The sequence below is a fragment of the Salminus brasiliensis genome, chromosome 9, assembly GCF_030463535.1.
Source record: "Salminus brasiliensis chromosome 9, fSalBra1.hap2, whole genome shotgun sequence".
In the NCBI taxonomy this organism is placed as follows: domain Eukaryota; kingdom Metazoa; phylum Chordata; class Actinopteri; order Characiformes; family Bryconidae; genus Salminus; species Salminus brasiliensis.
In genome coordinates this window covers 23,979,142-24,006,562 of record NC_132886.1, presented here as the reverse complement: position 1 = coordinate 24,006,562, position 27,421 = coordinate 23,979,142, and the positions used below count along the sequence as shown (strand labels likewise).

Sequence of the window (27,421 nt, the reverse complement as noted above, 5' to 3'; positions counted from 1 at the left end):
ATATATATATATATATATATATATATAATTGTATATAAACAGTGTATTATATATTATATATCTATATCTACACACATGCACGTCACATCGTGTGGTAACGTTAGGCCAAGCGTTCTTTACATTGTGTACAAAATGAAATGTTATGAAGTGATCAATAGAAATGCCCCAGAATTGACTTTCATTGAAAGTTATGGAGTTGGGAGTTCTCAGGTGGCGAAGAGTTTGGAAGATTAGTTCCTCTTCATGATCCTGGTGTATCGTGTACAGTTTTACAGCCCTGCTATTCCAACTCTGGATGTACAGGATCTAAAGGTCACTCCCTACGGTCAGTTAGGCCGAGGTACTTGTGTATGTATAATATGAAGGAATAGTGAAATGTCTTTCCCCACCCCACTCCAGCCCAAGTGTAGACATGTTTGGCATCCAAAATTTGCTTCTCTAGTTTTGTACTGTAGCTATGATGCTAACAAGTAACAAAGTGTCAATCAATATATGCTAAGAGTTCTTTGATCTAAAGTATAAACATGTTTTAAATAGCCCTAAACACTACAATATATTAATACAGTTATATAATACAATGGTACAATACATAAAAAAAACGGTGAATATTCATATATAACGGTGAAAAATGGTAATATTCAGATCACAGATAACTAAGCTCAACTGTATTGCATTAGAGCTACTTTAACACACCACTCAAGTTTATAGCTAGCCTAAATTAAGAGAAGCATTGCATATTATGGTCTTAGAGGGATTAAAAAGAACACCGATGAGAAGAGGAAATTGTTTGACCACAAAGAAAAAAAATCTTTATTTCTTTTCTTATCAAGATGCAATAAAGGATACAGAGACATTAGAATAAAAAAAGGAAAGAAAAAAAAAAATCCCAAAACAAACAAAAACGTTGCTGACATACAAAATTGGAGCCTACCTTAAATCAACTGATCTACCCTCCCTTCCCTCTGACCCAACCCCAGATGGAGAATGACATGGACATGTGATTTCAGCCCTCAGCTAAAAGGTAGCAGAAACACAAGCTACCGCTTTTCATATAAAATGGTGACACTTCATGGAGGGACAGGGTAAATGTTTATTGTTTGTGTGCAGCGCACGCTCATTTTAAGAAACCTTACAAAACCCCCCAAAACTGGGAAAAGGACAATATACAAGGGGACTCGTACACTGGTTGATATTATTTGACAGTGGGGAAAAGTCCAACTGTTTACGTGTCAAAAAAAAAGAAAAACAAAAGCACGAATAAAACCAATAAAGGAGAGTAATGACTCGGTATCAAATCAGTCTACAGTCTATTGGAGCCATTACTAGAAAAATCAGTCTTGTGTCATAAACCAAGAACATTTTCCTTCCTCTCATTTCACTACTGTCTACAATCACTACGTTACCATACACACAGCTCCACTCTGAAATTCAGTGGCTGGGTTACTGGATACATGATGAAAGGATTGAGTATCTCTGCATACACAAGAGAAAGTATAACTGGTGAACCTAAATTTGTATGGCTTTATTCATTATCATATACATAAAAGAAAAGGGAAAACTGGGGAGGAAAGAGGCAGAGCCTTACTGATTGTGAAAAAAAAACAACCACCACCATTTACTGGTTTATTTAAAAAAAATAAAAAGAAAAAAAGAAAAGAAAAGAATTTACCCGTGATCTATAAGAAGCCACAGGGTTTCTCTGACCTATGCTTGCCCTCCTTCACACCAACACCTTTTCACCTTGATCTGGAGCCATCAACATTCTGTCACCATTAGCACGGAGAGAACGTTTCAAACAGAACCCAGCAAAGCCCTCAAAACATCAGAGCAGACCAGTTGCGTTGTTTGATGGTCCATCTCCAAAACAGTATTTCTTTTCACAGATATATATATTGCTGACCATTTACAAAGCAATAGGGGAAACTGTGGGACCATAAATAGTAATAAAATAAACAAACAAACAAACAAAAAACCCTCAAGTCTGCTGATTCAAGGTATATGGACCACTTCCAAAGTCCAGAGCCCTGTTGTCCATTTGGGCTCATTTAAGGACTAGTGGGAGCTTTTGCTCAAATTAGACTGAAAAGAACCACTTAACCTGGCTGAAATATGCAGAGCCACTTCTGGTTTGCAAACCTTAAACGGACTACAACAGAGAATGACGTAGGACATTTCTTTTTTTGTGGAACAAAGAAAACAAGTAAGATGGGAAAAAAAAAAAAAAAAAAAAAAAAAAAATATACATGCCAAAAACCCTTAATTCAGATCCCATCCCCTTCTAAGCCCAGCCTTAAGGACCCCGCCTCCTGAAAAATGTTAATATTTACACAAATAAAGATCAACCTGGAGGAAAAAAAATAAAGTGTGCTTTATCACCATTATTTCATGTTGAGAATTATCTGATTTAAATTACACAGTTAAAAATATTTGCCATTAAAAAAAAGAGGAAAGGAAAGAAGGGGGAAAAAACTACCAAAAAAAACATAACACTGGAATAAAACACTACAAAGTCCATGCCAAAAGCCTGGTGTGTGCTGCTGCTGTGTGATTATGTGTGGGGCTTATGCTGGTCTGTGTTTGTTGACGGAGCTGACAGAGTGACTGTGTAATAAAGAGAGTGTGCGGGAAACAGAAAGATAGAGATGGACAGGCAGAAAGAAACAGATAGAAGAGAGATGGAGAGATAAAGTAAGTGTGTGTGTGTGTGTGTGTGTGTGTGTGTGTGTGTGTGTGTGTGTGTGTGTGTGAGAGAGCGCATGGATTTGTGAAATCAGGTTTTGGTTGGTGGTAACAGAAGAAAATAGAGAAAAAGACATCTACAAATGATGGGACTTGACGTGTGATGGCAGGGGCGTGGCCTAAAAGAAAGAAGTTTATTTTAGTCCTCCAGCACGATTGGCTCACTGGTACTGGAGGGCAGGATGGGTACAGGAAGTGGTCGTGGAGGCGGAGGAATTTTCACCCTGACAGGGATGTTTGGTTTCCTAGCTGCCCGCCTCATCTCTGCCTGGGTAAGGTGTTTCCTCAGGGCTCTGAAGAAAACACACACAAAAAAAGACAGACATTAGATCAGAGCTTGTATTGATAACAATCTGAAGTTGACATGGATGTCAAACTTGGTGCGAGAGTTAGGGATTTCTGTACACTGGGCAGCGCTCTGGGCCACAATGACTGAAGTTGGTGTACAGGCTTAACAGGAGGCCCAATGTACTTTGTGTGTACATTAGTGTGAAAATGCAACAAAACCAGTTCTTCTGCAAGCCGTGTATGACTGTGCTAAAATACAGCCTCTTAAGCCAGATCGGGAACGGCACAGGACATGTCATTTGACTGACATTCAAAACGGCCAGGCAGATTAGAGGCAAGATTCCGAGAGCGAACACTCAAACTAGCAAATACTCCACTAGAGTGCAGACCCCCACCTCCAAAAAACATAAAGCGCCTGCTTCTTCGTTAGCCCCTATTGGCAAGCTGCTAGCAATATGGCTTTCTGTTTTAACTGCGGTAAGGATGACCACTCACTCGACTACTCTGCCATCCCTAGAGTGCATTGCTGCTGCAACATACCTGGTGTCTTTAGTAGCCACAAACACTACGGGATTGGGGGCATCTCCTTGGCTGACTCTCTGACGCTTTATGACTGACTGGGAGGTTGTCCTCATGCCGGACATGAACGGCCTCCCGTTGGTGGAGAAGGGGTGCCCTGCCACCTGCAGCCAACAAAGAATGGTGTTGGTATAAGGGTCTGTGGTGTTGTATGTGTAATAAAGAGATTAAAACAACGCGAGGGCGAGACACTCACAGAACTTCCGCTATCAAAGGGCCTCTTCCCAAGCAGAGCAGGGGCGCTGCGGGGTTGGCTGGCCTGGTTACGGTTGATAGGGGTGGGAGCACCTCGGGGAGCTTTGAGTTTTAAAGGAGCCTGGACAGCTGAGGAACAGAGAGACATCACTCAACACTCAACTCTTACATCACAAACTGCAAAAAGGCACCATCTGAACTTAACACTCATATTGTCCAGTAGGACCTGAGGTGAGCAGCAGCCAATGAGATGCAGCCAAAACAATAACGAACAAGACAAAAGGTGATTAACAAAGGTTTTCTGGAGATTGTTGAGTGAATATTGACCAAGGCTGCTGCTCACTGCCACTGTGGTAGGGTTCGGAGCCTCTGAGTGAGTATTTACAGCAGGTCTGTTCTCTGTGGTGGTCACTCACAACATATGGACAAGAGTCTCATCTGTCATCACCCATGCAGCGTGCACACCACCAGATCCACATGACCGGTCGCCAGTAATAAGCGCAAGGCAGTGTGAGCAGTACAGCATTTGAGATTTTGAAGGTCACGTAGTGTCCACTTGGCTTAAGTTCTTACCAAGTTCTTTCACTATGTTGATGAGGGATGGCCGTGGAATAGGGCGGTTCTTCATAGCACTCTTTGAGGCTTTAGGGAGTCTTATCATACCTGAGGGAGAAAAGAAAGAAACCATTTGCATCCTAGTGCTTTAAGGCTACACCTTAACCTCTTTTATAACAAGTCATTCCACTATAGGATTCTAATGTGCTGTCCAAGAGGTACCCTACATGCACAAAAGTAAATCGGGACACCTGCTAATTCCAATAAACAACATTTAATAATTAAAAACATCCTGCTTTTCCTGTCAATACTGTCCAAGGAAGGCTTTTGGAGCAAAGCTGTGAAGATTTGATTGCATTCAAAGAGTGTTAGTGATGTCAGGAAGTGTCCACAAACATTTGGACATAGATTTATGAAAGCTTAAGTTTTAATGTTTGTAGGTACACAGACATCTAATAGCATAACTATATTGTTTTACTTTCTCCTCCTATTCCCTTACAAACGCTTAGGACGGCAGTAAGAGAGGTGGACTCACACTCCGCTTTGACTGCGTTGGCATTGATGGATGCGTAAGGGCGGCGGGCGGCACGGCGGGACTGCAGGATGTCCTGGCAGACACGGCGGGCGATGCGGGTCAGCTTGGTGGTCTGCAGAATAAACGTCTGCCGGTTCTTAGCCAATAGCTTGGCTCTGCCCGCGCTGCTGGTGAAGGGGGACATGCCCTGCACTTCCTGACGAGTCATGTGACCACGTGGGGCTGCATCCTATTGCACAAGAGGAGAACAGAAGTCTGATCTTAGAATGTGGGTTAATATCTTTTAGTATGAAGAACATGTAAATTAAATTGCGCTGGAGGTTTACCGAGCCTGTTCTTGTAGCACCCTCTAACTGTGTGGGGGTCTTCAGCCCACCATACTTCTTCCAGTAAATCCAGCAGGAGGCACACAGTCGACACTGCATGTTTGGAGGCCCCCATGCGTACCACTGAGGAGACTGGGCAGCTGGAGCAGAACAAAAAGAATTTTGTTAATGTAATATGAAACGAATATGTCAAAATCAAGAATTAGCTGGATTCTCAAAACCATGTCTTATGCAGAGTACACTGGTCCAGCATCTGTAATCATGACTGACTCTAAATGTGGAGATACTCACTGTGGCAGCTCTCGCAGCACAGGCCTTTCTGGAAGCCAGCAGCTCCGTTCATGCCAGGCTTGTTTCCAGGGGCCATGATCTGGTTGGGGTTGGGTTTGGTACTGATTTAACAGAGGGGAAAAAAAGAAAAAAAAAGAAAAAATATATTTTTGTTACTATTAAAAACAAAAAGCAGGTGGTAAAATATAACCTGGCCTTTCAATGTAGTTAAACAGATCTGTACAGCAACAGGTCAGATATCAGAAGTCATAAGTCTTTTAATTAGTTGTGTACAGTCGCAGAATGCTGCTAGTAATAAAGTACCATTTATAAGCATGTAAATCTATCGCAGTGACAGCTAGCAATGCAAAAGTACAGTCTCCATACAACAGGTTTAGTTTCAACATTGTGCAATTAATGTTTAAGACATTTAATGCTCTGGTTCATGGGAAATGTTCTACAGTCATAAATAAAATAAACATTTAATCCTTTCTACAGTTATACTTCCACTTTGTGGTCAGTGTATGGTGCTTTTTACTCAATTTTACTCAAATTTATGTCATTTTCCAAAGAACGCAAGTTGGGAACGGGCATGCTCTCCAATAAAACTGTTAACGGCATTTTCAGATGTTGCACCTTGCACTGTCTTTAAAATGTTAAAACTTTGCATTCCTTTTCCTTTTTTTTTTGTTAAATCGCTCACAACAGGTTGGTGTGGTTAATGAGATTTACATTGTCATTTGTATCAGAGATGTACAGGCTGCTGGTCTAGAAGACACTAATAATCTTGATCAAACACTTACATGTATTTAAGGGAACTACAGCAAAAATACTTAAGAATTCCAGACAAGATGGATCACAAGATTTGCTACATCAAACTTCAAGAACACATTTCACAGATGTTATTTCAGTAAATACTCACTAGGTGGGGATGTAAACCTGCTTCAGTTTACTGTCTGCTTCTGCTGCCTTTAGTCTTTTCTGAAAATGATGATACAAAGGCATAACTCCACAATGCACTAGAAACTCAAAAAAGGTATGTGACGACATACAGAAATGGGTAATTAAGAAAACAATTGAATAAAAGACACGGTTTTTGAAGGCTTACCTGCTGGATGTAACGATCCGTGGTCTTCCACATGTAGTAGAACTGAACTACACTGGCTAACGACTTCCAGGGCAACTGGGGGAAAAAAGGGACACGGTCAAAGTTTAAGGATCAATCCAAATCAAACTCAATCAAACCACCATATCTACAGATTCTGAGACCAATGAGCACTGTTAATATTTTCTCTTTTAAGTAGGTTTCTCTTTAGTATTATGACTGTGATGGTAAATAGATTGCCACCAAAAATAAATTATAAACATGAAGAACCTGACTTCACTTATATTAAATGGATTGGCATCATGTAGCAACCATGCGGAGATTGTGCAGTGCTTATTTTTGTCTTTGTCTTCTGATTAAAAGTTTAATTATTTCAATATCAATTAACATTTTTCATTACTTATTCTCATGGGCAAAAAGCTTTTTATCAGTAATTTCATTGACAAGATTAACAGTGCCAGTGAGCGACAGCCTATGAACTCACAAAATCCTGACGAATGTCGTTAAAGTCCTTTCCGTATTTCTCCAGAGCTTCTTCAAACAGCATGGCCTCTGAGGCGCTCCACTCCTCCATTTCATCCCGACACAGCACAGGGCCGCCCTGCGGCACCAGTGTGGACATGGCCTTAGCCAGGTCATAGCCGTTCTTCTGCAATGTGTCCATAGCATGGAACTGAGGAAAGAAAGCATATCTGTTAAAATAAAATACAATGATCTGCTCTGTTAAGAAAACACATTCATACGTTCACTTAACCATAGATCTATACGTCACAACCCCTGCCCAAAAACTTTGTATCTCCATTTTGACTTTCAATTAAGTTTTTAAGGTTTTGCACAACAGCAACATGGTTTTGTCTGGAGAGTGACAGCACAAAGTTTACTGGCAGTTTGTATGGGACTAGGAAGCTCTTCATTCATACTAAACTAGATTAAGATAGAAGTTGAAAGTCTGAACCGATCAAGATAAGAGTTCATGGTAATACGACCACGCCTATAGCAATAATACTACCACACAGTTCATACAAACTGAGAACACAATTTAATACAATAAGACATGTATCATCACATAGACCAGTAAAGTATGACACATAATGCAAGTGCGTGTAATATATGCTTGTCCTCCCACCAGTGTAATGTCTCTGGACGCTGCTGCTGCACTCATGTGCAGGCTGGGTTGGCGAATAGAGCTGCTGCAGTCCAATGCGCGGGCAAACGTCCCCACAGCTCTGCAACACAAGCATCGATATAACTACCATTACACAAATCGCACACACACACACACACACACACACACACACACCTTATATATACAGTGAGTCCAAGAAGTATTTGATCCCTTGCTGATTTTCTTTGTTTGCCCACTAATAAAGACACTATCCTTCTGCACTTTTAATGGTAGATATATTCTAACATGGAGAGACAGAATATCAAGACAAAAATCCAGAATATAATTTTAAAGAATATATTTTAATTAATTTGTATTTCAATGAGGAAAATAAGTATTTGATCCCTCTTGCCAAACACACTCAATACTTAGTGGCAAAGCCTTTGTTTGCAAGCACAGCGGTGAGACGTTTGTTGTAGTTAACCACAAGTTTAGCACACACACCAGGGGGAATTTTGGCCCACTCTTCTTTGCAGATCCTCTCTAAATCATGAAGGTTGGTGGGCTGTCGCTTGGCAACTCTGACCTTCAGCTCCCTCCATAGATTTTCGATCGGACTGAGGTCTGGCGACTGGCTGGGCCACTCCATGACCTTAATGTGATTTTTCTTGAGCCAATCCTTTGTTGCCTTTGCTGTATGTTTAGGGTCGTTATCATGTTGGAAGACCCAACCACGGCCCATTTTCAGATCCCTGGCAGAGGGGAGGAGGTTGTCCCTCAGGATTGTGCGGTACATGGCTCCATCCATCTTCCCAGTGATGCGGTGAAGTAGCCCTGTACCCTTGGCAGAGAAACACCCCCAAAACATTATGCTTCCACCTCCATGCTTGACGGTGGGCACAGTGTTCTTGGGGTCATAGGCAGCATTTTTCTTCCTCCACACATGGCGGGTGGAGTTGAGGCCAAAAAGTTCAATTTTGGTCTCGTCTGACCACAAAACCTTCTCCCAATAACTTGGTTCATCTTTCAAATGATCATTGGCATACTTGAGGCGCGCCTCCACATGTGCTCTCTTCAGCAGGGGTACCTTTCGGGCACTGCAGGATGTGAATCCATTGTTGCGCAAAGTGTTGCCAATTGTTTCCTTGCAAACTGTGGTCCCAGCTGCCTTCAGGTCATTTGCTAACTCCTGCCGAGTGGTTGCAGGACGATTTCTGACTGTTCTCAGCATCATTGCCACCCCACGAGGCGAAATCTTCTTTGGAGCACCGGGCCGAGGTCTGTTGATTGTCATGTTATACTCTTTAAACTTTCTGATAATTGCACCAATAGTTGTTACTTTCACATCCAACACCTTACTAATCTTTTTGTAGCCCATTCCAGCTTTGTGAAGGTCAACAATTCTGACTCTGAGGTCCTGTGACAGCTCTTTGGTTTTACCCATGTTGGAGACTTGAAATCTGTGTGATCTGTCTGATTCTGTGGACAGGTGTTTTTCACACAAGTGATTAGTGAGAACAGGTGGCTTCAGGTCAGGTAACAAGTTGATTGGGAGTGTCTAACTGGTCTGTAAAAGCCAGAACTGCTAATGAATACTAAGGGATCAAATACTTATTTCACTCCATGAAATACAAATCAATTAATATATATTCCTTAGATTTATTTTCTGGATTTTCTTTTTAATATTCTGTCTCTCCATGTAAGAATACATCTACCATTAAAAGTATAGAATGATCATGTCTTTATTAGTGGGCCAACGAAGAAAATCAGCAAGGGATCAAATACTTCTTGGACTCACTGTATATATATATATATATATATGAAATTATTTTTTTTTTTGCTCTTTCACTTCAAAAACACCAGAAGACATTTTCATTATTACAGTCAAGATTTTTGCTTATGTAAGAAAAAAAAAAAAAGTGTGCATTCATGCTGTACTACAATTAATTAATTAGTATTACAGCATTAAATAAATATTTTACGCTGGTGTTAGGAGTCAATGAAAACAAGTCCAATAGTACATTTTGAACACTTGCATTTAACCAGTGATCTGCATTACAGCTTACTGCTGTGACTAAAGGATCAGGCAGTGTTTCATGTGCCCAGCAGGTGGCGATACTGAACATGATGAAAAACTGAAACATCCTAAGTATGCGAAGCTGCGTCCTTCAATCCTATTTTGGCACAAAACTGGACATTTTTGCTATCAAATTGTATTACCAAACACAAATGAAAAGACCTCCATTGGATAATCAGCAAACTTGGCCGTGCAATTCCACAGAGATTCCACTTATTTAAAAGTTGAGCAGTGAGCAGTGTGGTACTTTTCCTGTCCGAATCCACTTACCAGATTAAAAAGAAAGAAAAATAAAAGCAGTTTTTAAGAAAGTTAACGCTGGATGAGTGATTGATAACCGAACAGTAACTTAAATAATTCAGTTAATTGCAGATAAACAACAATGTAAACATAAAATCAGTTAATAAACACCCATGCCCCCCCCCCTCCCCAAAAAAATCTTATTATTACAATACCATACAACACAACTCGTTCAGTATATTAATAAGACATTGTTTTCGATCCAGGAATTTTTGTTGTTAATATGAGCCATGAGTATGGTTCCCATGGTAACGGGAACAAGTTGTGATCAGATGGTGAATCTAAATGCCATGACTCACCGAGCCACCACCAGAAACTGATCTATCTGAGAGTCCTTCAGCTGGTTATCTGGGTCCCACACCTTCGTCTCCAGTTTCTCCTGCACTCGACTGTCTGATTCACCTACAATGAGACCGTAACAAATTTAATTACTTTTTTTTTTTAACTTGCTCAACTGACTGAGAATCACTTTACAATCAGAATTCAATCAAATCATATTGATCATTTTCAGATCTTTGCCTCATCCTACCTTCAGACAATTTGTCGGGAATTTCAGCCTGGTACTTCGAGCCCACCCTGATCTCGCCCTGGTCAGCCAGCAGGGTTTTCTGGACCGGGTCAAACACCAACGAGTAGAAGAAACAGTCCTGGAGGGCACAGACCCACAAGTAAGTATTACACCAACTGCACAGAATAACCACTAGAACATCAATGGACAGTTTTAATAATAATAGGGGGCGGGGGGGCTGTCTTACCTCCCGCTCTAGGTAGCCTGTTAAAACATCAGTTTCATTCAGAAGTGTGACATTACATTTCCCTCTGTGGACAAACATTAATACCAGTTAACAAAAACCAAGCATACACTGACATTGTATGTAGAATTGAATCAGACACTTGGGTTGGGGGTGCACATCAAACACTGCAGTGTCTGAACTGCTTACTATTATTCATAACTTGGAAAAATTATGATTAAAAAAAATGTAAACACAGCATATTTACCGTATGTGTGTGGCAGGAAGAGACTCAAACTGTCGGGACAGGAACAGCTCTCTGTGTTTAAGCTGGTGTTTCTGTTGCTCAGCGATTGGTGGCTGCTTGGACTCCTCCTCAAAGTCTCCTGCAAAAACCCCACACATACATCAGTGCTGTTCCCCACCAAAACAAATGCAAAATCCAATCCAAATGAAGGTTAGAAAAGTTTATGGCATACATCAGTACAGTGCATCATGTTCAACATACTGTCCTGAGGTATTTTACTTTTAAAAGTAAAACAAGTTTAAGACCTCAAATCATAAAGTATGCAATCATGCTGATCTGGCCAATGCTAGAAGGTGCTTTCTCTGAGCCATGTAAAAGACAGCCCCCACATCTTTTTAAACTGCTGCTGATCATCACTGGACACCCCAACACATTTGATGGAGAACTACCAAATCTATTACCCCAGCAATTTTGCAATCTCCCAGCAATAGGTACTTAATACACCACTGATTAATTTTCATATTCAATTTCAAAATTTGATAAACAGCTTGTAAAATCTACACAGAGTGGCACCGGCACTAGAGAAGGACGCTCTGGAAGCCTAAAGTCACCAAATCCAACGCTAAGCATCACAAAATCTTTTTGGGATAAATTGGAGCGGCGGATGCAAAAACTAACCATCAAACATCAGTACACTGTGGCTGAATGCAAACAAATCCTCACAGAAACATCAAGTGTATAATCGTTTTAGAGGGCTGTCATAGATATATTGTATAGAGCAACTGGGTTACAGTCTCTGAACAGCTTAGTTTGCACTCTACAGCACAAACACTGGCTCCTTGTTTCTCTTCAAAAGCATGAAAAATTAACGATCATGTCATATGCGGGTGTTTGTGTGAGGTGAGACCTGACGGGACGCTACCAGAGGATCGGAGTGGACTCCGCCCCTGCACCGGGCCAGAGGAAACCCCGTCAGTGAGTGGGCGGAGTCTCTGACCACACCCCTCTCCATTAACCCCTCCTGCCACTCCAGTGTCCCCCCCCTCGGCCAGCCAGTCCCTGCCAGCTTTACCAGGAAACCCTGTGCACAAACCTGAGGCGCCCATCCCCCACTGAGTAACAACCCCGCCCCCAACACAGGCATACACACACACACACACATACACACAAAAAAGGATAAGTTCTCACACACACACACGCACGCTTGCACACACTCCTTGACAAAGACACTAGCGAGTTAGCATTAACCCTTTCCATGCCAGGCCCTGCCAGGTCCCATGAAGGCTCTTTTGTTCAGACTGTGGGCTCAGGGCCAGCAGAGGACAAGCTCACATGAGCCCAGACAGACGACGGGGGTCTGGAGGATGGGGGGGGGGGGGGGGGGGGGAGAGAAGAAGGGATAGTGAGGAAGGGAGGTAGCCTCAGTGGGTGGGACAGAAACCTAGGTCTTCTGTGGCAGCACTGTGTTAAACAGCCATGCAGGAGTGAGCCCAATGCCATAAAGGACACTGCTCTCCTGAACCTTTGGTGTTCACTCCTGTAAACATAGAGGAATTACACAGCAATGCCCCAAATCTCTTAAACAACCAAACGGACTTCGCCCGGCTTTGGGACGATGGTCCGCCTTGGCTGGGACAACGTTTTTACACCCGTTCCTCCAACCTTCAGTAAATAAACATTTGGGTTCCACACACACACACCTTTCATTATGAGGGAGACTAAATCACTGGTAGGCCTACCACTGAGGCAACTGTCGCAGAACCAGATTACAGACAAGACGTACTAGTTTTACTGTCTCCCACAGTATACTACATTTTATATTCCCATTATATAAGCTTTTTGGCTTTAAAATGCAGACTATAATATGCTATATACACTATGAACCTGATAACTATCAGAAATTTAACCAAATATGAAAAGTTAAAACAAAAACTAATGCATATTTTCTGACCACCAGAAAGAACAAGGTCATGCATGATTGATTAACTAGTGTGCAATTTTTCACAAAAGCCGTTTCAAACCTGTTCATTCTACTATCGCCAAAAAACTCTACCGACAGCCACACTGAACGCTGAGAGAAAGCCATTCCATGATCTCATGACCGAAGACGTGGACATGATGGACATTTTACAAGCGCAGACTCTTCTCAAACTTTGGTGGCATCTTCCAATACTTATAAACAAATAGTCAGCTAGGCTGCACTGGTAGCTACAAAGCTCTGGCAGAAAGATGAAGACTAGCTTTAGCTCATATTTCATGCATTTACTCTGGAGAAATGCACAGCACCAAAAGTAGCCAGTGCAGGCAATTAGCGGGAAATGGCAATAAATAGACACAAAATCCTCCGAAATTGCATGCATTAGTTAGCCTGAAGCTAGTTATCAGTTCTAGCCGGTCTGGAAAGCTGCTGGCATTAGCAAGAGAGAGTGCTGAGGAAGAAGCAGCAGCAGCAACCGAACCCAGTGTGGTAGAGGGAGGTTGTCGTGACCAAGCAGCACAGTTGCCATCATCCCACTTACCCAGAGAGCGAGAGAGTATGACAGTATGACAGAGCCAAGAGTACACCACCATTTGAAACACTTATCACAAAGAACACCCCCCACCCCCACTATTCTTTAGGATATTTTCCTTTCTGGGTAAAGAAAATGACGTGAAGTATAGTGGGAACCAGAATACTCTTCCAAATACTCTTCAACAATCCAGCAATTTATAAGTAATAATTTTTACTCTTAGATTTTTGATGCATTTTACTATACAGTGTTTTTATTTTTGATTTTGGGACACTTTACAGGATTTAGTGCAGTCATGTACAATGTAAATTTGACAAACACTGCATAAAATTTACATTCATAAATGATTGCCAACTTAAAATAAAGCTCTTAATATTTTACAAACTAAATATTAGATACACATCATGTGTTTTGCAAATGTCAAAGTATACTGTAATATACATTTTGCCAATCCCTATATTAAAAAATATATAGAAATTCCTTTGGACTCCCAAAGCAATTCACACTTTGTTCTGCTGTAATCTTTCACTCAAAGTTAATAAATAATTAGTGTACAGACACTGTATTGGTGCAGATACTGGCACTTACACACAGTTTTGGTTTTGGAAATAGAGAGCACAGATACCATGAAGCCCTACGTATTATTTTATTTTACTTTTTTTACATTTACATTTATTACATTGTGTTACAAAACCTTTTTGTTTCCATGTGATGTTTTTTTTTTGTTCTGAAACCAAACATTGAGTTTAAGCTGCTTGTTTAAAGGTCACACCTTGACATTTAGTAGCTTTTTACACAGAAAAATTACTCCAGAAGAACTTTTTGCTTCTAAACTGGCTTTTTTCACTCTTCTAAGATGTGAATTTTAAACACCAGTTTAAAGTCTGTTTGGTGAAGCTTAGCAAGATTATGCTTCCCCACTCACACGCGTTCCTGCATTGTGGCAATTTTGTTTTTTCATAGCTCTGAAACTTTTCAAATATGCAGTTACTCCTGTAAATGCTGATCTTCCCAGCTTATTATATCTTATGTGTGTGTGTGTGTATATATATATATATATATATATATATATATATATATATATATATATATATATATATATATATATATATATTTCTAGACACCCATCAAGTATTTAGGCCAGAGATGGTATCAGTATCGGTACGCTGTATCAGCAGATACTTGAAAATCTACCTGTATCAGAAACGAAAAAGTGGTATCGGTGCACCCCTATAAATAATGCATCATGTGCAAAACCATGTTGCCTAATACTGTACCCAGCATTCAGACAGGTGTTCACACAACTTATCACCACAGCTGCTGGAATATGTAGTCAGCTGAGACAAAGATGCTGAGAGTATCTGTGCATATACTATTATAATTATTGCAATTTTACTGCAGCTGTGTAAAAGAAGGCAGAATTACCAGACCTAAAACACAGAGGAAGAACAAAAAAAACCAAACAAAAAAAAACCATGTGAACCTTAAAAACTATGAGGAAAATGCTGCAGTACTTACTGGCATTGCTGTCTGCGAGCGTGTTTAGATTGCCAGAGATATCTCTCCTCCTAAAGAGACACACTACTTTGGCTTCCACATTTCCATTGGCCGTCTGCAAGACAAATGAAAAGGTGCGTCAGAGATTTACTACAAAGACCTCCCATGCCTTACAAACGAAACAGACTTCTCACTGAATTAGGCTATTACAGGATTCTGCAATATATAACAACTATAAGGCTATCACTATTTATTGGTGTAGGTCACTCCCATTTTAAACAGTCCATTCTAACAGGCACATTTAAACCAGTGAACTCAGAATAGCAGTGCTCTCACTTGGTCATCTAATAATTTATGTAATGAATGGTAATTTCAAAACACCTGAACACATTCAAAACTGGTTTAGAGCAGCAATCTTGGAGCTCTCTCTCACACCATCTGATTTCTTATGCTATTCTCCACAGCAGTGAGAGTGGATTACATAAATGCATTTTAATCCCTGCTCTGAGAGACAGTCTAATGTCATTCTCTATATTATATAAGAGCCTCCCTCCAGCGGCAGGTTCTGCAAACTCCAAAAGAACACTCTACTTAGCATGCAGTCTAATACCTGCACACTAAAAACAACCCTGTACAGAAAAGGTATTTCCAAAACACCTGAGCTTGACATATTTTAGTGTCATGGTTCCACCTAAACTCACCTTGTTGAGTTCTTCTATTCTGCGGATCAGGTAGGGGTTGCTGGATGAGTTCTCAAAGTACACATAATCTGCAGAAAGAGAGGGAAAAAGAAAGAGACATAAGCTACATGCGTGTTCCTTATGGCATAATGAATAAAACCCTATGATTTTACAACACACTATGGCCCATTTTTAGTTTAGGCTTGTTCACAGTAGTCATTGGGAAAGGCCAGATGAGGCATATTTGAAAACTCTGCAAATACTCTGACTCTTCAGTCATTTAGCAGCCGTAGGCTCCTCCAAGTGGCTCCCTAGGACGCTGACCATTTAAACAGTTGAGTCCCGCAAAACAGGAGGTGGCTTTAAGAAGAGAGCAAAGCGTTTCAAGTAGTTTTCCCCGCCCGTAATGTAATTAGGAAATTAATGTTACGAGGAACTGTAGGGTTCAAGTTGAGGTGTGGATGAGCAAGAACATTGAGACAACTGCTACAAATAAAGGCAAATAATAATAATAATAATAATTAAAAAAAACAGTTTGAGTGCCAAAGACCTTCAGGACAATTTAGCAGGCTCTGGGGAGGTGGAGCACTGTTCTACAGTGCAGTAAGCAAGTCAAGAGTTAAAAAAAAGTGCCATCTTTAATTTTATACCATCCTTTACTTGCTTAGCTATTCACAGTAACACATTTTGACCAGAGGTGCCTTCACTTTAACATGCCTTTGTACAGTAATTAAACTGAACACAAACATAACGATAGCTGGTGTTAGTAGCAGTGGCCTTCTATTTATTTCTAATGGTGAACACCGTCTTAATTGTGCCACCAAACTTCTGGTCACTTTTCTGTTGAACACTTTCAGCCAGATTATTGAGCCAAACAGCCATTTCTTCATTCAGTGCTACTAGTGCAGCCTAAAGTCAGCAACAGATCATGTTAACATAGGCTTGTATTTTTGCTGGACGCTTGACGAAAGTGGTCTCCTGAGATCCAACCAATACCCAACTGACTGCTGATACTTTCCATTTCTACTCTGGAGCCTATCCACTTGCCCACTCTAACAATAAGCTGCAGCCAACTGAATGCTCACCCCAATCTGCTCACAACAGTCTTCAGATTAAACACAAGTGCAAGTGCACTGCTGTTTAAACAGGACAGTGTCTATCAGATTTACAAATACTTGCTTCATTTCCTTTATCCCTTTGGTGTCAAAAAGGCAATAGCTGTGAAGGCACTACAGAGGCCGAGCCCTTCACAGTCGAGGACTAAATGTGGAGGCGACACATTTACTTTCGAAATGAGACCAAGATCCACAATGCACATTCGAATATCTGAACCCATAACTGAAATCGCTCAATAGAGACAGAAACATACTTCACTGCAGACATGCAAATCATTCAAGCTACTCAAATTTCCCCCTTGTCAATGTGTTCTAATGTGTGAAAAGCACAAACTGCAGCAAAGAGCTTGTACCACCGGTGCTTTTTGTCTGGTCAACTCTTGAACTGATTGGCTCACAGAAACAGGGAAAATGGTCAGTTGTGGTTGGAAGTTACATACACATACATGCACTCACGGACATGAAAGTCATGGCGACATTGGGCTTTTAGTGATTTCTTTGAACTGCTCTTGCAAAAGTGTGTTCAGCATACAACTTTAATAATAGTAATAATAAAAAAAGAATAATTGCAGTTCTATTTTGGAATGATAGACACAGGATCAGAATTATACATTAAGTTGTGCTTGTTCTTTGGACTTGTCCAGTGCTGAAAACTGTACTAGCTCAGGCGGTGTTGGGGATGCATGCAGTGCAATACAAACATTATCAAACTGAAAATATTTATTTTATGCTGCGGTTTACTTTTAGTAAAGGAGGTGACTTGAATGCATCTTTAGGTCTACAGTCTCTCAGCTGCTTTAAGACAGGTTCTCCGCTGTTCTCTTCTGGAGCAAACTATGGCCACGTATCAAAAGCAAAAAGGAACAACAATTTCTAATCTGGTCAAATACAATTCCTTTGTTAAACAGCTTGTTAGATAAGACTTTATACACTATGTGTCTTTAAAGTGCACCGTTCTCTGACACAGATGTGCAAAAGCACACGCACACAGTTTGTCTAGTCTCTGTAGAAAAGCCCTGGCAACAGAATTGGATTCTCTGGTACCGACAATGACCACTTTGGCACCCTGCCTAATGCCAGGCATGGGCTAGAGGGGTATAAAGCCCCCCAGCATTGAGCTGTGGAGCAGTGGAAAGGCGTTGTCTGGAATGATGGATGGCGCTCCATCCAATACTTTTGGGGCGAGTTGGGGAGGTGATCCTCTAACATCCTGAGCTCATCACTGAATGCAATCAAATCTTCACAGCAATGCTCCAAACACACTTCTTTATGTTAACACTACTTATTCATTCATGCCACTAAACTCCTTTCATATTGTAATTAGATTGCTGCTACTCCCCCCACCCCTTTGCTTTCTTACTTTCCTATTTATGTCTACCTTTCTTATATTGTAGATTTTTTTATCTTAATTTTATTTAATGTATTGCTCTTTGGGTGTAACTGGGACCTTGAGATCTTAATTTCGTTCCATCCCATGTACCACATGTGATGTGAATGACAGTCTCCTTGAAAATCTAGTGGAAAGCTTTCCCTGGACAGTAGGGGCAGTTACTCCAACAAAGGATAAAACTTTAAAAAAAAAAACATTAAATACCCTTGATTTCAGAATGAGCAGGCATCCCAATGCTTTTGTCAATATACAGGTATATGTCTAAAATTCACCATAAAAAAAATAATTGTTATTCCTTATGCATCTATACGCATTGGAATGCCCCTTTTATTACCTTTGACATACAAACACAAAGCACATATTCCAAAATTTCTGCTTTGTCTGTACCGAAAAATTGCATCAGATCAAATTTTGTATACAGTAGTTTCTCGATACGACACACGGAGAGATGCATCAGATTCGTCTCATTCGGAGACTGGTAAATAAAATCTGATCTAATTAAGCCAATGTTCTGAGAGAAGCAGATTATCTTATACTACATTTACAAATCTAATGTTATATCCTTTACAGTACATAACAAGGGCGACAAGCTTTTATGCTAATCAATAATGAGAAAACGTGATCACACCCAGCCCATTTTCAAAGGCATGCAGAACAGCCTACTTCTGTTAAACAGCCAGTTAGTACGGGCAAGAACTTTGATAATGATCTTGGTCATCAAACGGTTTTCTTGTCTTCATTCAGCCATGTTGTTAGCCTCTTCCCACAGGGACAAATTAAAATGGAGGTCTCTTCAGGTTCATGTGCTTTATCACTGTGAGTGGCAGTGAGAAAAGCCTGTCCTGTGGATCAATACATTCCCCTCAAAGAGAACATGCTCTAGCTGTAGAGCTGAACCAATGTGGGAATTCTGTGGCCGATACAGATTTTAACAGGAATTTAAAGGAATTGTATAATGTTTGTGTTTGTTTGTTTATTTATTTATATATATATATATATATATCAGATGAAAATCTCATGTGGTGTGTGCAGAGTGCTTACTATAATAGATATGGAATAGATTTGAATGTTATTGTAGAGTTTAAACAATCACTGTTGAAACAAATCACTTATAGATCATGAGGAAAAAGGAAATTGCAAGTGTTATTTCACTTGTGTTATGTTATTTTTTGTCAGTTATTGTTTATGTTATGTATTTATTGTTGCCACTGTTAAGCAAGGTGAAAACCACTCTCCATAAACAAAGGAGGTCTTCATGTCATTAAAAGTGACCGCTTATACACAGTGGTGTGAGCAATAATACCATAATAACAACAGTATGCTTAGATCATTTTTTTAAAGCATCAATTTTGTGATTTAGATTTGAGCTCTTCGTTTTTGCTAAAGGTCTTAGACCTCCAATTTGCTTGTTAGGACTATGGCTTGTTCACAGTCACCATTAGGAAAGTCCAGGTGAGGCAAACTTTGAGTCAGCAAAACATTTAGGAAAACTTTTGCATGTCACTGCACATTGTTTCTATACTTTAATTTATAATAGAAACAAATGTGTGATGTGCATAATCTCAGGTTTTCAGATGCAAGAGATCTGTGGCCCAAAATCGACAGACAAGCTGAATAGACTCTAATAGAAAATGCTTCCCCAGCACAGTTATATTACTCTATAATAACCTGCACACAGTCCTTATTGCATTAAGATGCTCTGGGATTAGAAATAATGTTTAATTAGGGTTCAGTTATTTATGTTTTGATTCAAGTAGGGCTCTGCTCAAACAAGACAGGACAACTGCTTTACCCTGAACCACATCAAGAATGGCTTCACTGGCCTCTCTGATGCTGCTGTGAGTGAATCTGCATTTGACCACCCATGGTAAGAACGTACAGCCTGTATATTTATTAATGTCATCTTGAAAACTGCACCAAATGAAACAAAGAAAGCCAAGGCAAAGCTTCAACTTTATACTTTTGTTTATTAATTATTTTTGCGTGTTGATTTTGCAAGTCTCATATTACTGCCTTGTTGATGGTTGGTGAACCAACTATCCTAACCATGAAACAGGAGGCAATCCATCCTGTTTCGCTGGTGTGACTGATCTACTTGGTCCTGATGGAGATCACAAGACGAATGGGTTGCAAGGCAGCAGCTTTAATGCTGGACAAGGACCCATTTAACCTGGGGCATCATCTCCTTCACCTCTGTGGCTTGTTTTTTTTTTTGCACTGCTTTTGCTAATTCTTTAGCACAGTCTACATGCCACAATGACGCTGAACGAAGGCAGTACAAACAGGGCGTACAGACCTAGAGACAGTCTCTGCCATTTACTGCACTGGAAATATGAAGACCCCAGATTTTGTGGCACAAAGGCAATGTAAATGTGGAGCCAATCGGCAAACAAAGACATTGGCAAAAAATATCAGACCAATATCAAAGACTAACCAAAGCCTGGTAAACTACTCCGACTAAGCAGTAGCTGCTCATCATTACAGGAAGAGCCGTTCACAAATGAAAGTCATTACAATTCAGCTTTTGCTTTTCCAGTCATCAGTCTTGTGAAAATGCTCACTCAAACACATGAATCTGACCCTTCTGTGTTTTATTTTATAGACCTTACAGGTTGATGAGCTCATCTCTAATGATCGTGAGCACAAACCGTCCTGGCATTCAAGCACATGTTTTGTTGTGGGGTGATGAAACGGGTTGCTGGTGTTCCCACCATAGGACATAGCAGTTCTGGAGCATAAGAACCCATGTTGCAAAGTCTTTTCAAATTCCTCAGATGAAGCACCTCTCATCAGCTTTTTTCCCCTTCTGTCTGTGTGGGCATGTGTGCTTAACTACTGTAACTAGCAAGAGCGTTTGTGCCATTTGTAATGTGTCTGGACGGATTTTAAACTGCACTACGACTAGCGTTGAAGCATTTCTACTTGCAGTTCTCGCAAGAGTTATTTTATTGTTTCGCTAATAGAAAGTCAATCAGAGGGCTCGCTCTCATTACAGTCTGCTGATGCCAATTTAGTATACTCAGTCAAAGCAGCTCTCACACAGACCAACTACACACAATGGTGCAAAAGACTCCAGGTGACCAGGGGCCATAGATGCTCAAAAAATGGCCCTACAGCAGTCCGCTTAGTGCACCAGGATCCTACGAGGGTTGCATCCTGTTGCTGGACTTCTCTAAATCCTTACAATTCCACCTGTGTCACAACTGGCTTCGATCTCTGGGTTGGCAAGATGCCCTAGTTTCTCTTTCTTGTCCATCTACAGCAGAGCTTGCCAACTGCGGACATCTGCCAACTCTCATCCAAAGAACTGGGCAGTATACTTGTGGTTTGATTGGTACCACATGATTGCAAAAACACTAACATGGGGGAAATAACTGGGTTGAAGGTGAGAGAAGTTTTTAAAAAATTGAAATAAAAAAAGGTAAGTAGAGTCAGATAGCGCAATCATTTTCATTGTATTATCAGACATGTTTCAGCAGAAACTTCAGGGTGCCCACACTGGGCAGATCTTACTAAAACAACCGAGACAAATCCGTGGCTCAGAGGGGGAAAAAAACATAGCTCCAACAAAGCCAATCATTTTAATGAGATGTCGCATAAGTGCCTTGCAACATGCAAAGCAAAACGTGATAAGGGCAAACATGCTGTGGCCAAAGAGGTCCAAGTTTGCTGTGGCCAAAGACTTTGTTAAATTAACTTTTTTTATCTTCTAGTTCTAGAAAAAAGTACTTAACTGGCAACAATCAGTTCACATCTATCATACATTATTAACCTGCAAGAGTAACTTTTCTTAAGTCAAAAAAGTAGAGCATCCTGAATGTGATGTTGAGCTTAGCCAATTACTGTATTTACCACATCACTCACACGATCATCTCAGTCTTAATCATTCAACCCTACACTGTATGCGGTACAAAGCCTCAGAGACTGATATTTAGGTGGGCAGGTTTGCAAACTACACAACTCCTGGCAGAGAGCTTAAAACTCAAAAGTACCTCAACCAACCAGTTTCTCTCAGCGTGTTTAACAAACAAAAGACAACAAACTGTGCAGAAGCACTATGAGCGGATGCCCAGGAAGAGGGCAGCAGTCAGGACTTCCAGCAGGCTTTTACCATCTGGAGTGCTGAGCCATATTCACAAGCAGGAGGCTGTGATCATGGAGAAGAGGGAGCAGAAGGTCAACCTCAACTAGACCAAAGCACCAAACCCACCTAATATGGCCTTACTAACTAATGCAACATTCATCAAGATCAAATATAAGGGCTGGGGATTTTTAAATGTAATTTATGATTAGATTTTTTGCCATATTGTCTCACCTCTAATGTAGAAATTTGGATTAAACCTGGGTATTTAATTCTGAGCTTGTACGCAATGATTGTGGACATTTTTTTTTTAAACAAAAAAAGCAAGCTAAAATCATGCTAACCCACACAAACTCAAACGACTTGTACTTGTCTATTTTTGTCAGTGTTTGCTTAAAATCAAATGTACACGTTTTGAAAGATATCCATGAGGAACACCATAGTCACAAGCTCTCAAATTCTTATTTATCGCCAAGAACTGTGCCGTCTGTGTTACACTTTAATTTCTACTGCATATATTCGTTACACGCAGCCCGACTCATTTTGGAATTTAAGTTACCATAAGGATAATCAGTTACCTAAAGGCATTAAAAGGCAAAAACATTCAGTTGTGCAATATAGCGGTGCAAAAACTGCAAAATAGAATAGCAAAAGGAAAGTATGCAGGTTTTGCTTTTAATTAATAATAGAGGCTGCATCTTCAGAGCATCCACTCAGCTAATGCTACTAACCAGCACTAGAAACTAAGGAGTTCCCGTCTATTTAACATCAGTCAGTGTAGCTATCGCTTAGACGACATCAGATTGCGCAGTTAACATCTACATAACATCAGCGAGAGAAGTTACAGCCATGCTAGCTCTGCCTCCCTGGGTCACATCCTTTAAAACATCTTTGGGAACAGGCTAATGTTAGGCTCACTTCTGAGTAGAAGGGAGTAAAAAGCAATAAAAGAAATAAACCGCAGATGTTTTAGTGCAGCAGTTCCAGTCTGGAGTTCAAGAAATACACCTGGAAACATTGCTCAAATCTAAACATGTCAGGTATTTATGACAATTGCATGTTATTAGAAAGCTGGTATCGAACAGGACAACTGGACCATGCTCTGTGGTGTAATTTAGTAACTCGGGCAGTACCATCCAGGTAGAGCATTTCGTCACCCAGCCCTAGTTGAATGAAGACGGCTGCAGTGAGGAACAAGAGCTGTTGCACCTAAATAAAATGCATGTAGCAGAAAAGGGGCAGCCGTAGGAAGGGGAGAAAAAGAGAACAGGGTCCGAGTACATACTGACTGACTGACTGACTGACTGAGACGGAGATGTAGAGGCACACTTCAGAGGGAGCACAGTCACTCAACATGAATGAACAGCCTGTTGGTTCACTCAATCGACTAGAGCCCACAGAAACGCAGAACACCGCTCAGACAGGCTGCACTACAGCCATTCATTACAATACTGTTTACGGCTATTCAGAAATGTTACTCTGATCAGTAGAGGCTTAACAAAACTAAAAACGTTCAGGTTCTGGGACAAAGATCTGATTTCTGTTGCATGTTAAAATGGGGTCTTGATCCTACAGAGCTCTAAATACCACACACAAACACACACGGCTCAAAGCACAGCTCGGAAAAGCAGCATTTCTTTGTGCAAAATGGTGAGATTGCAAACCCTCTTTCCTCCCACTTTACACTCAGGCGCCTTTTTGATCACTGGCAGTGGAGCCCACTATAGACGCCAAATGAGAGACCCTCAGGACAGCGGCGTATCGGCGATACAGATCATTTCCCCTCGATATGGCATTAAAATTGTCACACCACTACAATCCCCATCAATGCGAGCGGGAACGCTCCCACTAAAGAGCTCCACAGACTCAGACTGGAGAGCTGTGTGGTTAATGATCCCCATTAAGGGAAGCAGGATGGGGTCTATGGTGGTGAGCAGAACTGCAGCCTCTTCATCTTCATCATCACTGACTGACCTATTTACAGTCGCTCTTATGGCTCCGTCTAAACAACCAGAAGCAAGACGGCGCGCCGTGTAAACACTCAGCAGTGGAAACGACCCCGACTTAAACCCCTTCAGCCGATCATACGCGCTGCTGGTGGCGCGCTGTGTTGTGATCAGCTGAATAAGCGGGTTAGGTGTGGAGGTATAGGTGCGTTTAAGCAGGTTAGGGCTCACGTTTAAGGGGGAAGCGTGGATCGAGCGCCGGCGGCGGCAGCAGCAGCAGCGGCACCGGCACTCTTACTAGGGTCGGCTAGTGAACTTCCCGGCATCAGCGCGGAGAGCAGCGTGCTGGATGTAAAGCTGTCAGATCGAGTACAGCTCAGCTAGACGAGCAGCTGCTCTGCTCCGAGCTGTCCTAAATCCTGCTCGCAGCAAGTTTAGCAGCAACTCTCCCTGTTAGCTAGATAACAAACAAGAACTAAAACCTGACAGATGAGGAGCTGGTCCGGGCGGACCGAGCTGAATTTGGCCGGCTGAGCGAGCGACCAGGTCTGCGAGACATTACTAGCTAGTAACTATTGTGGTCAGGCCGTTGGATGCCGGTGTAAGTGTGCTGTAAATGTGCTTTTCAGCTGCAATTCAGTCTCGGGAAGTGAATTTAGTCTCTTACTCTGACTGCAGGCTGGTGCTTAAGTGCAACAGTCCGATTTTACTCGCAGAAACGAGGGAAAACTTCACAAAGTAGCTACAGCCTCAACACCACCGTCCTCCGTCCAACTGAAAATAACCGACACTTCAGGAGCACAACGCGCCGGATCACCGAGTCTACAACGCGGGCGACGTTTCGCCAACTTTTACTTTAAAACTCACACTCTTCAGGCAGAATGGCGGTCTGGTTAGCCTATTTAAATCGTTAGCTCGTTTGCTAACTAAGCCGGCCTTTGTAAAGAAGGCGGAAATAAAAAAAACACGCCACCAAATGAGAGAAGGCGCTAGCGCGCTAGTTAGCATTTAGGCTAACGAGTCGACTAGCTGACTATTAATCAGCCCGTTAGCCGCAGCGGCTAGCGTTAGCAGGTTGGCTAAACAGCTCGCATAATTACCGTTTCACCGTCAGAGTTATTCATTAAAACACTCACCTCCTACTCGGTACATGTTGGCCGCCATTCTCTCACTCCCCTCCACAAACACAAGCCCCGGGATTCCCCTTCTCCTGCGCGAAGAAAAGCCGAGCGGGTGTGAGTTTAGTCCTGCATGTATCGGCGGACTCGGCGCTGGCGGAACAAAGCCGGTGAGCCGGCACGGTGAGCCCGAGCAGCGGCGGGAGAAAAGTTCAAACTTTCCGTTTCGGCGAGTCTCCGCGGCTTAAAAACGCGCCTTTGTTCCAGTCCGGTACCGACGCAGCCCCTCCGCTACTCCCGACCGGCCACTCACGCGTTCAACCTCGCAGGCATGCACCTACAGTCATCGGCTAGCCAGCCTGTCTTTTTTTCTCTCTCTCTCTCTCTCTCGCTCGCTCGCTCACTCCACTCTTCCTCCCATCCTCTGCTCTCCCAGCTTCATCCTCCTCTTCTTCACCTCCGCTCTGCTCACCCCTCCTCCCCCCTTTTCTTCAACGTCATCTTCGGAAGCTCAAAACGTCACTAAGAACTCGGCACGTTCTCGAGCTCGGCCGGAGCAGCGGCGCTCGTTCAGCGCGGTGTGGAGAAGCGGCTCAGGGTTCACTCTGCTGACTGCTGCCATGACCGTCACTGCGTATGACTGCTTAAAATATTACCGCCGTATTTTGATACCTTTTTTTCACATGAATTGAATCTGGTCGTTTTTCCTTTACATTTAATTTATGAATAAAATAAATAATAAATAAATAATAATGGAATAAAATAAATGCTTCAGCATGACTCAATAATAAAACCGTCGTACACTGACTTCAATAGAAAGTTACGACCCCCCTCCGTACTTCTGAAGAGTTGCCATTGTAAGAAATACAAGCATTTTGAGAGACAGCGACGAAAATAATAATAATTATCATCATCATCGTCGTCGTTATTATTATTATACTCATCATCATTATTATAATTGTTAATAATAATAATAATAATAATTAATACATATTTATACGTACATACATGAATAAATACATAAAATAAAAAATAAACACATAAAACGACAAAAAATATTAAAAGTATGGCAAATAGTCCATAGAAAATTTGTAAATTTGCCATTTTGGAGAATCAAAAGTTGTTTTGGCAAAACTTCAGTGTCCTTATTGTAATATTATTGACTACATAATCTAATGACTACGTTTTATATCTAGGCAAAAGACCCATTTTGGTTGCCTTTGAACCTTTGAAAAAGAAATGGACCATTATATTGAGTTAATACAGCCCTCTTTAAAAGAAAATACTATTAAAACTACTATGAACTACTATAAAAATACTATGAAAACTGTCATATATACCCACATCTGATGTGTTTGCTTTTAATTATTTTGCTAAAAAATATATATATATTTTTTTTTGCTAAAAAATTCATTTATCTTATCCGCGTCTTCCTGGTCATTCCCCAAATCCACCAGCAGCACAGCTGGTTTAAATAAACCATTATGAATAATCCAGAGGATGGTTATTATATTCAGTCGATCGTTTCGTATTCAGATCTCTTAGTAAAGGAAAATCTTTAGTAGTTATTCAGTCAGGATGTGTGACACTACTATTCACCAAACCGGCAAACACGGGAAGAGTGAAGCTGGTGGAAATGATCGATGTGCTCTTACCGCCCCCTTTTGGTTGCAGGCCGGCAATGCGCCCTGTTTAAATTTCGCCACTGTCCTCTAGAGGGCGCTGTGCGTTTCATATAACGTCTGAACTTCCTGAAAGGCATATTTGATGTGTGCTGTGCAGCTACCTGCTCAACATCACTTCTGCTCTCGATGAATATTAATTAAACACGATTTTGCAAAAAAAAAAAAAACAGAAAGCAAAATAAACACAGCAGACTAGGTTTAATAGTGTAAGGACACACAAACACATTTATTAAATCATAGCCAGACAGCGCAACGAAACATCAGACAGGAGAAACGCTTCACATCTGCAAATAAGCAACAGTTCAGTAATGTAAACAGTTACTGCGAGGAGTAAAGGATGATAAATG

The 27,421-nt window shown here is 41.2% G+C and overlaps 1 protein-coding gene across 2 annotated transcripts; it reads right to left on the bottom strand.

The window, feature by feature from the left end:
- Positions 1-783: 783 nt before the first annotated feature.
- Positions 784-25,858, bottom strand: mta2 (metastasis associated 1 family, member 2). Of its 2 annotated transcripts, XM_072687930.1 has the most exons (18): positions 25,408-25,858; positions 15,761-15,828; positions 15,081-15,174; positions 11,074-11,191; positions 10,830-10,893; positions 10,604-10,721; positions 10,374-10,476; positions 7,719-7,818; positions 7,077-7,265; positions 6,596-6,670; positions 6,410-6,468; positions 5,509-5,609; positions 5,218-5,357; positions 4,892-5,120; positions 4,375-4,464; positions 3,803-3,930; positions 3,568-3,710; positions 784-3,032 (listed from the first exon to the last, which is right to left on the bottom strand). In XM_072687930.1, exons 1-18 carry the CDS (start codon positions 25,433-25,435, stop codon positions 2,879-2,881), a joined length of 2,001 nt encoding a protein of 666 aa, XP_072544031.1. In that variant the 5' UTR covers positions 25,436-25,858; the 3' UTR covers positions 784-2,878. The 2 variants fall into 2 exon arrangements, with proteins under 2 accessions (XP_072544031.1, XP_072544032.1); XM_072687931.1 differs by lacking the exons at positions 3,568-3,710; positions 3,803-3,930 and having other exon boundaries at positions 2,944-3,032.
- Between the last annotated feature and the right edge of the window lie 1,563 nt (positions 25,859-27,421).